The 18,260-nt window shown below is 42.4% G+C and overlaps 1 protein-coding gene across 1 annotated transcript in view; it reads left to right on the top strand.

The window, feature by feature from the left end:
- Positions 1-1,943: 1,943 nt before the first annotated feature.
- Positions 1,944-18,260, top strand: part of Dnhd1 (dynein heavy chain domain 1) — a 71,333-nt gene continuing 55,016 nt past the window's right edge. Inside the window, 7 exon segments of the mRNA XM_013035593.1 lie at positions 1,944-1,958; positions 2,079-2,082; positions 2,343-3,144; positions 4,444-4,614; positions 7,170-7,373; positions 7,457-7,567; positions 10,316-10,472. Of these exon segments, the coding sequence (XP_012891047.1) occupies positions 1,944-1,958; positions 2,079-2,082; positions 2,343-3,144; positions 4,444-4,614; positions 7,170-7,373; positions 7,457-7,567; positions 10,316-10,472 (1,464 nt within the window).

Consider the following 18,260-nt stretch of genomic DNA (forward strand, 5'->3'; position numbering starts at 1 on the left):
GTCTGATTGCCAAGGAAGAAACAAGGACCTCTAAGCCCCACAACTACCAAGAGCTGAGTCCTATCATCAAAACGAATACACTTGGAAGTAGATCCCTCCCCACAGTGTCTGCAGATGAGGAGTCAGCCCAGTCAACATTTTGTTATACCCCAAAGCAAGTCATGCTGGAGATCTAAGTTACAAACCTGTAAAATCCTACAAGGGTTTTTGGCTTTTGAGCTTCTTATTTCCTGATACTATGTTACAATGCCACAGATACTTTGTATGATCCAAGGTTCTCCAGAAAAGAAAGCAAAAACAAAAGCAAAACCCAAAAAACAGAAGCATAGGCAGAAAGGCAATCATATCAGCTGGAGAAACAGGAAGGCTGCTCCGTATAATTCAGTTATAGTGTTGTCATGAGCATCAGGATGAACTCAAATTTGCCCAAAGAGCAGATTTACCTTTCCTCTGCCTCATAGTTCTATCCAGGAAATAGATTGGATTATGGTAAAGGTGATGTTTACTCTGTCTGCCGGAGAAAGGGAGAGGGGAAAGGAGAGGGAGACAGGAAGGAAGGAAGGAAGGAGGGAGGGAGAGAGACAGGGAGGAGGAAGGGATAGTGAGGGAGGGAGGGAGAGTACAAAGTTTTTACTTGAACAAGTGAAAATGGCTTGTTATGTCCTGAAATGGGAAAGAACAGGTTTCTTTTGTGGGGAAAAAAAGATTAAGAGTTTCTAGGGATATTTTTTTAGGGGGGGGGAGTCCAGTCGTGGGGCCTGAACTTTGGGCCTGGGCGCTGTCCCTCAGCTCTTCAGCTCAAGGCTAGTGCTCTACCATTTGAGCCACAGCGCCACTTCCCATTTTTTTTTTTGCTTATGTGATGCTGAGGAATAGAACCCAGGGCCTCATGCATGCAAGGCAAGCACTCTACCACTGAGCTACCTTCCCAGCCCCTTTCGGGGTATTTTAAGGTTTTATGTTTGTAATACTTAATCTGATATCCAACTGGAGACATTAAGTAGTTAGATATAAAAATCTGAATTTCAGAGGTGAGGTAGGGTTGGATTTCTGCTGTTGTTTTAAATCATTCCCCTGAATTTTAAAAATCACCTCAGCCACTCTTAGATTTCCTAGTCCTCAACGAGATGGGCAACTAGTTGAGATTAAAAAATTAGTCTTTTACAAGGCTTTTGTCTTACATGGGTTTCTTTTGGAAGGAGGGTTGCTTCAAATGGGTATGGGGTGGCAGGAGTAAATCTCAAAGTCATACCTTGTTGGAACTTGCACTAATTTACATATTCACTAAGTGGATAACCAAGACCCCCCCCCCCAGCTAGTGCTCCTAATGAATCGTGTCATTTATTTTTCATATTAAGCAGGTTCCTCTGAGAGGCCCCCAAAGCCTGAAGAGTGGTAGTTGGCTGGCTTGCTTCGGGTCCCTCCCCACCAGGCATTGTACCTGCCTCTAAGCCCCGCCCACACACCCCCTGTCCCCGTCACGCCCTCATTCTTCCTCCCAGCTGAGGCTCTCGCCTTCCCAAGATGTGGTAACGGTTCTAACAGCTAGGGGTCGGGGGAGGGGGCGCTGCTGAGTCCTGGCTCAGGATCAGCAAGAATCCCTTTTTCTGGGCTTTCCAGGAGCAGCACCACAGCCCCTATCTCCCTCCAAAAATCCACCTCCCCCCCCCCCCCCCTCCCCCCCCCCCCCCCCCCGCTTTCCTCTCCTGCCCCATTCCTTTGCTTTTTCTTTCTCCAGGCCTCCCCATCGTCTCCCAACCAAAGTTGATATTGTGTGGGCTCCTGGGCTTCCGGTCCTTAAGATCTTCCCAACCTGCTGGCAAAGGCGTCAAGGGGCTGGAGCTTTGCTGTCTCTGAGTCTTCAAGGTGATTGCCTGCTTCCACTTTGTGTGTCGGTGTGCCTCTCCAAGGTATGGCACCTGCCACACAGCCTCTTTGTGTGGATGACTGTGATTAAGGTGAGCCCATGCACCGGACCCAAATCTAAGTTCATTCATTTCTCCCACAGACGCTGCCCAATGAAACCTCATCAGCAGACCTTTCCCTTGCCCCGTCCCTTGATTCCGACATCTCTTAAGCCAGGTGAGGAACCCTGGGAGGGAGGGAGGAACTGTTGCACCAGGTAGAGCTCCCTCAGCTCACCAGGACCTTTTCTTCCTAGTGTTTGGGGAAACAGTTGGGAGATTGTGAAGGTCTCACCATCCTCTAATCTGGCTCTGCCTTACAGCTCCATCCATTTCCTTATTGTAGATGGGTTTTTCTTCCTTTCCACACAACTCCCTTAACCTGGCCCAGAACTTGAGGGCTCTTTTCCTACCTCTCTTCTGGGCTGGGCCATGCAGGTGCGGACCAGCAGCAGAGCGCTTGGGACTGGCATTTGGACCCTGAGCTGTGGGCCAGGTCACTTCGACAGCAATTGAACATTCATCTCCTTTATCTGGAGAAAGAGAAGGCAACAGTGTCTACTGGTCGGTCTTTGACTGATACCAGAGAGTCTCTGGACAGCGATGAACGGCCCCGGACCTCTAAGAAGAAACGAAGGCAATTCCTGAAGGAAATAGAAACGTCTACACTGCTGGAGCTCCTGATTGCTGAGATCAGAGCTCTGTTCTCAGCTGTGCTGCAGGATGGCAGCTCTGCAGCTTGGCGATACCTGCATGCAGTACTAGGTCTGTTGCCTCCATATCGTGAGATACTAGCCAATTGTCTTGATTTGCTGCCTTTCCTGGAACAGCTTTACTGTTGGGCACCCAGGGTGCAAGTCCAAGTCCACCTGGACCTGCTAGATGCCATAGACAAGGCCTTTCCTCCAGACAGCTCTCTGTTACGCTATGCCTCCCATGTTGACTGCTCTCCTAGGAAGAAGAGATTCCATCGAGAGTCCCCTTGCCCTGCCTGCTCTTTCTTGCAGGCCCAGTGGAGTGGGGGACAAAAAAAGAAGGAATTGGCCACATGGTCACGACCATTGACACTGCGTGAGTTTCAGCACTGCCTGGGCATTGTTGGTGCTGAAGTAGCCCTAGAAGAGACCCATTGGCTGGATGGCCTTAGTCTCCTGCCCTTGGCCCTGGCAACCAACATCCCTGTGCAGTATGAAAGCAGTGACACTGACTACCCAGACTCATATGTTGACAAACAGACCAAGTAAGTGAGTGAATGGTCTGGTCTGGGACTTTGATCAGGGGAAAAAAAGAAATCCATTCGTGAGTACCCAGAAGGCCTCTAAAATGTCTCTAGCCAGTTCACTGTGCCTCTCACCAATTACTCTAACCCCAAGCTGAGCTGATGTTTGTGAGACTGATCCAGTGAGGTTTTGTTTTGTTTTGTGTTGGTCGTGGGGCCTTAACCTTGGGCTTGGGTGCTGTCCCTCAGCTCTTCAGCTCAAGGCTAGTGCGCTACCACTTGAGCCACAGTGCCACTTCCAGCTTTTTTTCTTTTTGCCTATGTGGTGCTGGGGAATTGAACCCAGGGCCTCATGCATGCAAGGCAAGCACTCTACCACTGAGCCACCTTCCCAGCCCCCAGGGCAAGTTTTCTGAGCCCCGTTTTTTTTTGTTTTTGTTTTTTAATGAAAAACAAGAAAACAGCATCTCAGTGTTAATCCCCACAGGGAAGGCAGCAATTGAAAGTCAAAAGTCTGGGCTGGGAATGTGGCTTAGTGGTAGAGTGCTTGCCTAGCATGCATGAAGGCCTGGGTTTGATTCCCCAGGACCACATAAACAGCAAAAGCCAGAAGTGGCACTGTGGCTCAAGTGGTAGAATGCTAGCCTTGAGCAAAAGAAACTCAGGGATAGTGCCCAGGCCCCAGGACTGGCAAAAAAAAAAAAAGTCCACCATCAGGAAACCAAAGTTGCAGGAAATAGCTTGGCTTTCCAAAGTCAGGTAAACAGTATGTTTCTTTTTGGACAATGTTACCCCTTCCCTCCCTCCCAATTTCCCTATAATTTGTTATAATTACAATTAATCCAGTGTTGTTATTCATGTATGAGAAAGAAACTGGGAGCTGGGAGCTGGTGGCTCACACCTATAATCCTAGCTACTCAGGAGTCTGAGATCTGAGGACCATGGTTCAAAGCCAGCCTAGGTAGGAAAGTCCATGAGACTTTTATCTCCAGTTAACCACCAGAATACCAGAAGTGGCACTATGGCTCAAGTGATAGAGCATTTACCTTGAGCTGAAGAGCTGAGGGACAGCGTCCAGGCCCAGAGTTCAAGCCCCACGACTGACAGAAAAAAAAAAAATTAAAGGAAAGAAAGAAATAAACAGGGTATTTACATGTCCATATGAGTAGCTGGTTGAGGGGCTCTGGCAGTATCACACAGCATCACATCACCTCAGGCACCTGTTCTAGCTCCTTCTTTCATAGACCATCACTGGCTACGGCCATCTCTAGGTATCTGACCTTTTGGTCTGCTTTCTTCCTCTGGCTTTTTGTCATATAGGTCTCAGTTGGACTATGAAATTCCTCAAAAATCCCTCCCAGGGAGAAGTATTGGCTTCCTGCATGAGTTTTCCTACCCAGCTAGTCAGGTGTTGGCCATCATGAAGACCGAGAAGTACCTGAGGACCATACACTTCCTCTACCTCAATGTGGCTCCCAATCGCCTCTTTAAGTAAGAGCCATAGCCCAGACCCCTTTTATGTTTCTTTCTTTCTTTCTGACCTCCTCCCACACTATTTCCTTTCCTCCTGTCTCCCTGCACCTGTTCCTGTCCCTACTTCTTTCTCCCAGTAACCCTCTTCTGTCTCCTAGTTTTCCCACCACCCCATCTCTTCTCAGCAGCTTCCTCCTCACCCATCCTCTTTGTTTCTCATTTGCTGTTGCTGCCATTTGTTTTCATCATCCTTTTTTTTGTCTTCCTCACACTTCTCTCTTCTTTATATTCTAGGATGAGGAAGATGTTTGGTCCTAGCCTCCAAAGCATATTCAAGAGTGTTTTGTTATTTGTTTGCTTTCCAACTCCAAGGCAGTAATCAGATATTTAAATCTTTAGTGCCAGGGAAGCATTTATCTTCCGAAACCATCCATTTCCTTAGACTGAATCCTTTGGGGGTTTTTTTGGTTCTTTTAACTTCTGCTTCCTGGTTTTATTTTATCTCTAGGTCTATCAAAAAAAAAAAAAGTCCTTCCGTATGACCAAAGGCATTCATTTACTTTCTCCCATTAAATTTAAATTACATCCCTTTTTGAAAATAGATTTTGGATTTTTTTTTGCCAGTTCTGGGGCTTGAACTCAGGACCTGGGCCCTGTCCTTGAGCTTCTTTCACTCAAGGCTAGAGCTTTACCACTTGAGCCACAGTGCCAATTCTAGCTTTTGCTGTTTATGTGATACTGAGGAATTGAATACAGGGCTTTATGTATGCTAGGCAAGCACTACCACTAAGCCACATAAGCCTAGGCAAGCACTACCACTAAGCCCTGGATTTTTTATTTGATAATCATTGTACATATTTATGGGGTGCAGTGTGATAGTTCAGTATCTATGTATGATGTGTATTGATCAGATCACCGTTGTTGGCATGCTTGTCACCTTAATCATGTACCGGTTCTTTGTGGTGGGAGCATTTAAAACACTTTCTACTAGAAAAGTTCAATTAATGACTGGAAATATTCAATTAACTGTTGTTAGAAGTAGTTTTCCTATTGTACAATAGAACATTATAAAATATTTCTCCTGTCCAGTTTCACCTTTGTACCATACCGTTAATTATCCCCTCTGTACCCTCCCTCCAACATACCCCCCTCAGGCCCTCGTACCCACTATTAAGATGACACCTTTTCTCACATGGACACATTTCAGAAAATGTGATGCAGTCTCACAATGGAAACATTTTTTAACTTTATTTTTTCATAAAATACTATTGCCACTGGCAGTCAACTGTGTCTTAAATTTGATGGGCTATAAGAACCTGACATATGAACTTAGAACAGAGTAGGGTACCATTTTCTTCTTGTTTATCCTAGGCTTACATTTCTTCTTCCTATTATTCCTTTCATCTGTCTGGTTTGAAAAATCACTTTGCCCTCTTTCTTTTCTCTCTACTTTCCTCAGCCTTTCTCCCTGCATCCTCTTTGGTCTGCCTCAATTTTGTTTTGTCATTGAAATATGCACACACCTCTTTGGTTCCTTGTTGATCTCAACTTTTTTGCTTTATTTATTAAACATATTCCTAAATATTTTTGTGATCCTATTTTAAATAGAATTCAAAGTATTTCTTTTAAATTATATATCTATTGTCTTAAGAATTACAAAATTCTTGTATACTTATATTACACAAGGTGAGCAGTCACATTGTGAAAGTGCCATATACACATATAATATACTCTGTATTCCTTTCTTCTATTGCTCTTTCTTATTCCCACAGCCTCCCTTTGTAAAAAAAAAATCTTCCTTCAAATTTTGTTTTGTGCTGGCACTGAACTTGAACTTAGGGCCCTGAGCTCTGTCTGTCTCTGCTTTTTGGTTCACAGCTGGTGCTCTACCATTTGAACCAGCCTTCAGTCCTGGCTTTTGCAGATTTTTACTACTTAATTAGAAATAAAACTCTCTCAGATTTGTCTGTCTAGTCTGTTTCCACATTTTGATCCTCATATCTCAAATTCTTGAGTAGCTAAAATTCCAGTTATGAGGTATTATGTCCAGATCTCTTACAAAATTTTAAGTGGCTTTTATCATGAATTTCATATGTGCCTACAATATACTTTAGTCATATTCTCCCTCAGTTACTTTCTCTTTTCCTCCTTCCCACCTCCTGCTGGTTTTTCCCCAATAATATTTCCCCTAATTAAAAATTTTTTTTTGGTCAGTTGTGGGCTTAAACTCAGGGCCTGGGCGCTGACCCTGAGCCTCTTTGTGCTCAAGGCTAGGGCTCCACCTCTTGAGCCACAGTGCCACTTCCAGTTTTTGAATGGTTTGGAGATAAGAGATTCACAGGGACTTTTCTGCCCAGGCTGGCTTTGAATCACAATCCTCAGATCTCAGCCTTCTGAGTAGCTAGGATTACAGGCATAAGCTACTGGCAACCAGCCCCAACTGAATATTATTTTTAGTCTAGATTTTAATCTAGATTCCACAGGAGTGAAAATATGCTGTGTTTGTCTTTGTGAGTTTGACTTGTCCAACTTACTGATTAGAAACTTTTTAAAATTTGTTTTTGTGTGAATAGGCCTTATGATCTGATAGTAGTGCCACATAACAAGGTGAATCCTGAACACTACATCTTCTCTCCCTTTGGGGTGCTGTATGTACATCCACTGGATGGCAGTGAGGCCATGACGCTGGGTACCTGGCATCGTCACTCTGTTCTCTGGCAACAGCTCCAGTTCATTCCGTTCTTTAAGTATTGCCTCTTACGCAAGGCCTTGGCCTGGTAGGTGGGTGATAATGGGGGTGGGATGTGGATGGAAAATGCTTGGGAGCCACAGCTTATTGTCACTGACCTCTAATCTGTAGTTGGAAGAAGAACGTGAAGTTGCTCGTACTGCATCAGATCCAGACTCTCCTAGGGACTCAACTGCTCTCCGCTGTGCCCCACTTTGGAGCTGGGTTACTCCACATTAGCAGGTAACTTATTAAAAATACAACTTCAGCCAGGCATCCAGTGGCTCACCCCTGTAATCCTAGCTACTCAGAAGGCTGAGATCTGAGGATCATAATTTGAATCCAGCCCAGACAGGAAAGTCTGTGAGATAGTTATCTCCAATTAACCAGCAAAAAGCCAGAATAGGAGTCATGACTCAAGTGATAGACTCACTAGCCAGTAGGGGTAAAGCCAAACCAGAGCTCAGAGGTCCTGAGTTCAAGCCCCAATACTGAGATAAAACAGTAAACAAACAAAGCCCCACAACTTCAGTAGATTTTTAAAAATTATTTTGACTGCTAAGCATGATGACATACAACTATAATCCCAGAACTTGAAAGGTGAAGAAGGATTGTAAGTTCCAAGCTAGCCTGAGAAATGAAGCAAGATCCTGACTCAAAAAAGAAAGAGGGTCTGGGAAGGTGGCTCAGTGGTAGAGCGCTTGCCTTGCATGCATGAGGCCCTGGATTCGATTCCTCAGCACCACATAAGCAGGAAAAGCCAGAAGTAGCACTGCATATCAAGTGGTAGAGCACTAGCCTTGAGCTGAAGAGCTGAGGGACAGTGCCCAGGCCCAGAGGTGAGGCCCCATGACTGACAGAAAAAAAAAAGAAAGGAAAGAAAGAAAGAAGGAAAAAAAGAAGGAAAGAAAGAAAGAAAATGTTTTGGAAAACATTTTAGAAAGTACAAAAAAGCACAATGAAAACTAAGTCTTTGAATCTCATCACTCATAATTACTATGAACATATCCTTCTCACCTTTTTCCTACCACATATACAAAATATGACTGTAGTTATATAATCTTAAAGAACCTTTTTCCCCAGAAATTATATATTCTGAACATACATGTAGGTAGTTACATGCTTTTCCACATCAGCTTGACCCAAATGTTGAGCAATTAAGTTTCAAGTCCAAGATCTGAGAGGATCTCATTTTGAAGCCAGCCTGGGAAGAAAAGTCTGTGAGATTCTTATCTCTGATCTGTGGCTCAATGAATAGATTGCCAGCCTTGAGTGAAAAAAGCTAAGGGGCAGAGCCCAGGCCCTGAGTTCAAGCCTCAGTACCAACACAGACACAGACACACAGATTGGCTATTCTTATTTTCAGTGCTTCCTTCCCTTCCCCTTATGAGGCTGCAGCTACTCTTCCCAACTCATAGTTCCCAACTCAGCTTCTGAGCTGAAAGCATTGAAGGAATGCAGTGGGTAAGGGAAGACATAAGAGACCCTGGAGGCTGTAGCCTGGAGACTATATCTGAAGAGGACAGTCACTACTCAGGTCCAACAAACTGCTGTCATTTGAGAGGACAGATGTAGTGTGATCAGCTCCTTTTCTTTTTCAGGATTTCTTGGAAGTCCACATTTGGTGGTGAAATTTCTTAATTTTAACCATTTGGCTCAAGTTTTAATTAAAATATGTGCCAACCAACTCGTTAGTGGCATATACTAGATTTTTTTTTCAGTCTAAAATGGACACATCATTGCCAGTTTGCAATCTCTGCTCTAGGCAGTTTCCATCCTCCAGTCTTGCCTGATTACAAATGTAAGGACTTGGGAGTGTGGATATATCTGAATTTAGATTCTGAAAACTAGTAAAGCACTTTGCTCTTTGTGGCTTAGTTTACTGATCTGCAAAATAAGATAAAGATTTCTGCTCTGCCTGGCACCAGTGGCTCATGCCTATAACCCTATCAACTCAGGAGGCTAAGGTCTGAGGATTACAGTTCAAAGCCAACCCAGACCATGAATCCATGAGACTCTTATGTCCAATTCACCACCCAAAAGCCAGAAGTCAGCTGTGGTTCAAAAGGTAGAGCGCCAGCCTCGAGTGAAAAAGCTAAGAGACAGCAACAAGGTCCTGAGCTTAAACTCCAGTACTGGCACTTTTTTTTTTTTAACAAAAAGATTTCTGCCCCTGTAATGCTAATGTGAATTAAAATGCAATTGTGGATACAAAGTGACAGAGCCAATGGCTGCTTAGTCTCCACTGAGTAAAAGACAAAATTTTGAGCCCAGGTACTGGTACTCACACTTGTAATCCTAACTATTCAGGAGGCTGAGATCTGAGGATTGCAGTTTGAAGCCAGTCCAAGCAGAAAAGTCCCCATAAGACTCCTATCTCTAATTCATCACCCAAAAAGCTGAAAGTGGAATTGTGGCTCAAAGTAGTAGAGCTCTAGCCTTGAGCAAAAAGTGCTCAGCAACAGCATCCAGGCCCTGAGTTCAAGCCCCACAACTGACCAAAACCAAAACAAAACAAAACAAAAAAATTTCTTCATACGTGTCAAGAATGTTTTAAAGGTATGCAGTTCTCTAGGAATAATGGGGAAAGTGGATATCAGAAGTTGCAATTTAATCGCCTGGGGTTATAAGACTACCTGTCAGCCTGGACTTTGAGAGTCTGCATTTCCTTTATTCCAAGGAAAAAAACCTCATTTGTCTCTTCCTCCTAGCCAGAACTTAGGATCTGTTTGATCCTTTCTCCTGGAAGAGAGAGATATAAACACCCTCACATATCTTACTTTTTTTTCCCCCCAAACACTTCCTCAGCTAGCACCTTCCTAGGCTTGAACTCTTCCAGAGAACTCTGAAGAAGATCTGTCACTGCTGAGCACTGGGATTTTCATTATCTTTGCACACATTTGCATAGTTTGGTGTAAACAGGTCTTGGCCTAAGAAGAGACCACAGGTGTCTAAGGAGCTACCTCTAATGAACTCATCCCTTGCTTCCAGGCTTCTGCAGGAGCTTCACACTGTGTCCTGGCTGCCCAATGACCCTAATTACTGCTATGAGCTGTTGGACCTGCGAAGGGCCCTGGCCAGAAAGAAATACAGGGCCCTGCGGGTACTCCGTTACTTCCTGAATCTCTGTACATCCATTCTTCAGTTGGTAAGAGGCTCCCATTTGTTGTGAACCTTTTCTCCAAACTCAGTTCCCTGGAATTCCAGCATCCTTTTGGTTAAGCTTCTCCCAGGAACCCATGTGTCTTAGAGTCATTGTCCTACCCAGCAGTAGAAGTCAGTCAGGGATCCAGAATAGGTGAGCAGAGACTGAGATTCAAACTTTCTTAAAGGTTGGTTCCAGCCTAAGGGCAGAGATGATTAAGAATAGAAGAATGTTTCTTTTGTTGGTTGTTTGTATTGACTTTAGGGAATTAAGACACTTGGTAATTTGAGGCCTGGAATTCTGATCTTTTTCATTCTACAGGAATTATCTTTTATGTGTGTGTGTGTGTGTGTGTGTGTGTGTGTGTGGAGGGGGAGGGGTTTGAACTCAGGGCCTTGTGCTTGCTAGACAGGTGCTCTACCATCTGAGCTACTCTACCAGACTTTTTGTGTTGGCTATCTTTTTCTTTTTGTCCATCATGGGCACTGAACTCTGGGCCTGGGCTCTGTCCCTCAGTTCTTCAGCTCAAGGCTAGTGCTCTACCACTTGAGCCATGGCACTACTTCCAGCTTTTTCTGCTTATGTGATGCTGAGGAATCGAACCCAGGGCCTTGTGCATGCAAGGCAAGCGCTCTACCACTGAGCCACCTTCCCAGCCCCTGCGTTGGCTATCTTTTGAGGTAGGGTCTCACTTTATGCCTAGACCAGCCTGTACTGTGATCCTCCCATTTGTGCTTGTCTGCATCGATAGAATGACAGGTATACATCACCTCACAGAGACACTGGTTGAGACAGACTCTTGTGACTTTTTAGCCCTAGCAGACTTGAATCTCCAATCCTCCAATCTCTGCCTCCCAAGTAGATAGGATTACATGATTGAGCCACAGCACCTGGCTGGGATAATCTTTGAGCCTTTATGGAAAGTTTGTCTTGCCTCGGTTGCTAGTAAATACATGTGATTATGGTCCTACGTGCCTGTAATCCCAGCACTCTGGAAGCTGAAGTGGGAGGATTAAAAGCAAACCACAAATTCAAGTCCAACCTGGGTTACATAATATGTCTGAAGCCAGTGGGTTCTTGATAGCAATTCCCTGTGTCAAAAAAAAACCAAAACCAAAACCAAAAAAAAAATGTCTTCTGATGGTTGCTGTAAAATTAATGATGGATAAAAGATCTAAGTGTGAAAGGAAAAGAGGACAGATTTAAGATTACAAGATCATACAGGGTGAGAGTTCTCAGTATAGGGAAGGATTTCTTAAATAAAATACAAACTTGTAAACTACAGCAAGTCGGTGTGCTTGTCTATTAAAATTAAAGGTACAGTTTAAAAACAGCAGTTAGGGCTGGGAATGTGGCTTAGTGGTAGAGTGCTTGCCTACCATGAAGAAAGCCCTGGGTTTGATTCCTCAGTACCACATAAACAGAAAATGCCTGAAGTGGTGCTGTGATTTAAGTAATAGAGTGCTAGCCTTGAGGAAAAGAAGCTCAGGGACAGTGCCCAGGCCTTGAGTTCAAGCCCCAGGACTGACAAAACAAAACTCCAGTTAATAAATGATAAAACAGGGGCTGGGGGAGTGGCTCAAATGGTAGGGCACCTGCCTAGCAAGTGTGAAGCACTAAGTTCAAACTGAGAACCTCCCAAAAAAGAGGAGGAGGAGAACAAAGAGAAGGAAGAGAAAGAAGAGGATGAAGAGGTGGCTGAGCAGGAGGAGGAAGAGAAGGAGGAGGAGGAAGGGAAAAGGGGGAAAAACAAAGGTATTAGAACAAACTGAGAAACTTTGTATGCTACTGCCTGGAGTGGGAGAGTCCGTCCAAGTTGGCAGTCTCCGAAAGAGGTAGGATGGGAGATGGAGAACAGGAATTACCACAGCTGGTAACTGAATTGCTTTAGAGCCAAGCTTGCAATTGGTGCTAAGTGAATGCATTCTGCTGCCCACTACTAGAGCCAGAAGACATTGGAGATATTAACGAAAATGTGTTGTTAATTGTGGTGGTGGGTTGATATCCTTTATCCATTGCTAAGAGATTTTTATATTGAATGGATGTTCACTTTCGCCAATTGATTTTTTTTTCTGCTTCTGTTCAAATGATCTCAGGATTTTTTTTCCACTTAGTTTGTTCATTTGAATTTCCAGTCTGAGGACACCATTGCATTACTAGGATAAATTTGCTTCCCTTCTTTCCTCCCTTTGTCCCCTTTCTTCCCTACTCCCACCGTCCCTTCCTCCTTTAATCCACTCTTCCTTTTTCCTTTTCTTGAATGATTTAATTTTATCCTTATTTGGAGAGCTTCAGGATAGCAAGATAAAATCCCATATACCTTTTATCCAGCTTTTAACTTTGCTACATTTAGTTTACTATTTATATTCTTTCTTTTTTTTGTATTACATATGAACACATTTTCCTCTAACTCCTTTAAGACCAAATTCAAGGTATCAATTCACTTTATTTCTAAACCTGCCAGTGTGTTTTCTCAAACAATATTATATTTCTCCTTCCTTCCTTCCTTCCTTCCTTCTTGTCATTCATGGGGCCTGAACTTTGGGCCTAGGTGCTGTCCCTCAGCTCTTCACCTCATGCAAGCACTCTACCACTTGAGCCATACCATCCCTTCCTGTTTTCTGGTGTTTAATTGGAGATAAACCTGCCCAAGCTGGCTTTGAACCAAGATCCTCAGATCTCAGCCTCTTAAGTAACTAGGATTACAAGCATGAGCCACCAGCACCTGGCTACATTTTCTTTAACTATACATAATTGCTAAACAAATAAATATAAATGCCTCCATTCCTGTTACTGTCTTACTTCTAAAGTTCTCTTTGATACAGATTTGTGTGTGTGTGTGTCAGTCCTAGGGCTTAAACTCATGGCTTTCTCATTTTTGCGTAGCTTTTTCACTCATCATTGGTGCTCTACCACTTGAGCCACACCTCCATTCTAACATTTTTCTAGTTGATTGAAGATCAAATCTTGCAGACTTTTCTACTTAGGCTGGCTTTGAGCCTTGATCCTCTAGGTCTCAGCCTCCTGAATAGCTAGGATTATAGGTATAAATCACTGGTTCCTGGCTATGATCTTTTTTTTTTCCAGTCCTGGGGCTTGACCTCAGGGCTTGGGCACTGTCCCTGAGCTTCTTTTCTTTTGTGCAAGGCTAGTACCCTACTATTTAAGCCACTGTACCACTTCTAGCCTTTTCTGTTTATGTGGTACTGAGGAATTGAACCCAGGGCTTCCTGCATGTTAGGCAAGCACTCTATCACTAAGCCATATTCCCAGCCCTGGATTTTTTTTTAATATCCCCTTTATTTTCAATTTTTCTTTATTAATTTGGGCTTTTTCCTTTTTTGGAATGTTACTCTCATAAACAGATGGAAATCATTTTATTTGGGAGTCTATCTTACAGTAGGTTTATGTCGTAAGTTCGCTTTTTTTTTTTTTTTCATCTTGTCTTGATGTTTTTGGTTTCCTGTGATTTCCAGTTAAATCTTTCTGTGTTTCTTGTCTTTCCTTGGATCGCTTACAACTTTATTGTTACTACTATCCTCCATTGACTTGGATTCTAATACATTTTATTCTTCTTGTGGTTGTCCAGGTATCACCCAGAGTCTATTGGTCAGTCTTAGTTTTAGAATCTTGATTTTGTTTCTTTGCAGACTTTCCTAGTTGAGTGGGTGGCTGCATGACTCAGTTCTGGGCAAAAAATAAGTATACATGGAAGAAACTGTAAAAATTCTTTAAAAGAGACAGATCCAACTAGAATGGTGTGTGTGTGTGTGTATATGTGTGTGTGTGTGTGTATGTGCGCGCGCGCGCATGTGTGTGTGCCTTTCCTGTCCTTTTACTTGTAGTGAAAGTTGTGGTGATGGAGAAGCCATCACCATGATTGGGGAAAGTCACACTGAGGTGGGAGGAGGAAAAAAGGAGAAGCTTTCTTTTCTTTTTCTTTTTCTTTTTTGTCTGTCGTGGGGCCTTAACTCTGGGCCTGGGCACTGTCCCTTAGCTCTTCAGCTCAAGGCTAGTGCTTTACCACTTGAGCCACAGTGCCACTTCCAGCTTTGTTCTGTATATGTGGTGCTGAGGAATCTAACCCAGGGCCTCATGCATGCAAGGCAAGCGCTCTACCACTGAGCCACCTTCCCAGCCCTGAGAAGCTTTGTTTTAACCATTATTATTGGGCCTATGTATCATCTATAGATTTCTCTCTCGGTCTCTCTCTCGGTCTCTCTGTCTCTGTCTGTCTCTGTCTCTCTGTCTCTCTCTCTCTCTCTCTGTCTCTCTCTCTTTATTGGTTGTGGGGCTTGAACTTTGGACCTGGGCGCTATCCCTGAGCTCTTCAGCACAAGGCAAGCACTCTACCACTTGAACCACAGCACTACTTCCTGTAGATTTCTTTCATTGCATTAAGCCACAGTTTTTCTAATATTCTGGTAGCTGCAGCTAAATGCATATTTAAGGTTTGTAATGTGACTACTCTACTTGTATTTTTATTTTAAAATACTTAAAAACCTTACTATATGCATATTCTTAATTAAAATCCCAAAATAGTTATATCTGGTACTAAGGCTTAAACTCAGGACTTGATACTTACTAGGTTAGCACTCTACAATTTAAGACATATCTTCAACTCTGATTTTTGCTGGTTGTTTTGGAAATAAAAAAAGTCATAGGCTTTTTTTGTCCAGGCAGGCTTCAAACCCAAACCCTATACTCTGGATCTCAACCCCCTGAGTAGCAAGGATTACAGATGTAAGCAACTAGGCCTCAGTTCATATTTTATAGCTAACACTTACAAGTCCACTTCTTTTTTTAAAGCAAACAATATTTTATTAGAATTATATATAATATATAATGATAAATATAAAAAACATATTAAGTATAAGATCTTAAAATACTTACATTCAATTTTTAAAACTCAACATTATAATTTAGGTGGTAGGAACGTTATATATAGCCTATAAAGTAGTAGATTCAAATTATAAATTACAGGAATTTGGGGGCTGGGAAGGTGGCTTAATGGTAGAGTGCTTGTCTTGCTTGCATGAGGCCCTGGGTTCGATTCCTCAGCACCACATATGCAGAAAAAGCCAGAAGTGGCTCTGTGGCTCAAGGGGTAGAACGCTAGCCTTGAGCTGAAGAGCTGAGGGACAGTGCCCCCACCAAAAAAAAAAAAAAAAAGAACAAGAATATTTTTACAACCTGTAATGGATTCAGATACCTCATCTCTAATTTTAGTTTTTCACAGAATCAGAAGGATATACATCAATAGTACACTTGTCTAAATCTTCAATATATTGGTCTTTAAATGCTATTTAATTTTCCAAGAAAACCTAAATTATTAAAGTGCATCAGAATCCTCATTATCAACCAAAGCAAAGCTTCTACCAATGATGAAATGTTTCAAATGTTTGAAAATAGATGTTTTCAAATTTATATATATTATATATATTAAGAGGACATAGCTTTCCCTCCTGCTTGTCACTTGCTTCACTTGATATAGCTCTTTTAAGATTTAATGTCCAAACCCTGGGAGATAAGCAGGTTTAAGGTAGAAGCTGCTACATATGCCCTAAGATACAAGGAGCATACCTAAGACTGATCCTCCAGAAACAAGAACTGGAATACTTTTGGTGTTTTTACAAGGAGTTGTTATCTAAACAAGTCTAAAAAAAAAAAAAGCACTGTCTAGTTCAGGTTGCAATATGGAAGGTAATGTGTCACAGTTGTTTAGAACAAGTTTCTCCCTATCTTAACAGTTGACTCAGAGGTAACACTTTCTCTTATAACAATGCTGTTATATAATACTTTTTCTTACCTAAATTAAAAAAAAAACTCTGGTGACCATCTATTTATCTTCTTTGTTGCTACATTGTATTATGCATGATATCATTTATCCTACTATTTTTAATTATTACTTAACTTTTCACCTACTTCATGAATTCTACAAACTCCTCTGGGTTTTTCACTTCCTCCATGATCCAATTTTCAATAACTTCCCTTTTTCTGCCTGTATTATAAGCTTGATACACACTTACAATGCCCTACTTATTAGCCAATTCAGTGGTAAGTGTTCTCCTCCCAATTGTAACAAAAATATCCTTCTAGGATGAAGGTGTGTAAAAGTGTGTTGACAAATCCTATGTCCAATCAGCATTTATTAAATAACAACTAGATTGTCTATGTTAAAAGTGATATGATTGATTGCCTCAGGCAGAGTCTAGAAAATCTTAGGTTGGAATGTGTAAGCCATACAATCTGTCCAAGTTATTTGGAGGATAGAAATGATTTTCTTTTTCTTTTCTTTGCTTTCTTTTTTTTGTTGGTTGGGAGCTTGAACTATGGGCCTGAGTGCTGTCCCTCAGTTCTTCAGCTTAAGCACAGTGCTCACTTCTGGCTTTTTTTGTTTATGTGGTTCTGAGGAATTGAACCCAAGGCCTCATGCATGCGAGGCAAGCACTCTACCACTGAGCCATCTTCCAGCCCAGAAAGGATTTTCTTTTCTTTTCTTTTCTTTTTTTGGTCCAGTTGTGGGGCCTGAACTCTGGGCCTGGGCACTGTCCCTCAGCTCTTCAGCTCCAGGCTAGCGCTCTACCACTTGAGCCACAGCGCCACTTCCGGCTTTTTTTTTCATTTTGCTTATAGGGTGCTGGGGAATCAAACCCAGGGCCTCAGGCATGCAAGGCAAGCGCTCTACCACTGAGCCACCTTCCCAGCCCCCAGAAAGGATTTTCTTAAACCCAGAAAATTGGACTTGGTTCAGCTGTCCTCAGTGCTTCAAAAACAAGCTTTAACTACCACAAGAACAGGACGGTTCCTACCTCCCCAGCATTCCTATATCTCTTAAGGTCCATTTAATTACATTCTCCTTCCCAGACTTCCCTGGAAAACACCCAGCAAATCCCCCTTCTCCCTAAAATAAAATTCATTTCCTTCTTTTCTCTGAAAAAAAAGTTTCTTCACTTAATAATAAAACCCATAACTAGTCTTTAGAGCCTTTGGAAAAAAAAATAGTAATCCAGGCCTTTTCAACATAGCTAAATCAGAAGCAGAACTGGTTTCTTCACTATCTCTTCTCAGAATGGTCAGCAGCCTAGAGCCACTAAGGCCCAATCTTTGCTTTTCAGTTGTCTTGCTGGTTTGGTTTGGCCTCATTGCTACAGCCATCTCTGCACTAGGGCATCCTGGCATGATGAGGCACCACAAAAGCCATTGTAGCCCAGAGCTTGATAAAACTTATCAGACTACCTCAAGGTTTTGTTGTTTGTTTTTTGTTTTTTTTTAAATAATCAACTTGAACAGAGCTATTTTATAATTTACCTCAATATCACCATAGGTATTATGGAAAGGTTTTCTACTATTTTCAGTTAGTTGCTTGAGCAGTTACTTTTCTGACTCTGAGCACCCTCTTAAAAAAGCTTTCTCCTCCCCACTATGTATGCTCTACACAATAGATCTTCAAAAGTTCTTCAATTAGGATCATTTCTTAGATCAGAAACCAAAATGATTTCCTCACCTCTTTAATTCTCCATAAGGCATTAGTATTATGCTGTCATATAAGAATTTGTGTGTGTACTTTATGTCAGTTGCTTTTTTTAAAATAAAATAAAAAGCTCTTCTTGTTCTCCTGTGTTCAATATAGGCACTCAAGCACATAGTTAGAAATTATTAATAAAGGCCACAAACATTTCCTCTCATTTCATACATCTGGTCTTGTATGCCAATTAAGAAAAAAAATGGTGTCAGGGAGACTGGATCTTTCCTTCTTTGGGTAGTTGCAGAATTTTTATCGGAAGTCCT

The sequence above is a fragment of the Dipodomys ordii genome, unplaced genomic scaffold (genome assembly GCF_000151885.1).
Source record: "Dipodomys ordii isolate 6190 unplaced genomic scaffold, Dord_2.0 Scaffold216, whole genome shotgun sequence".
Classification (NCBI taxonomy): Eukaryota; Metazoa; Chordata; class Mammalia; order Rodentia; family Heteromyidae; genus Dipodomys; species Dipodomys ordii.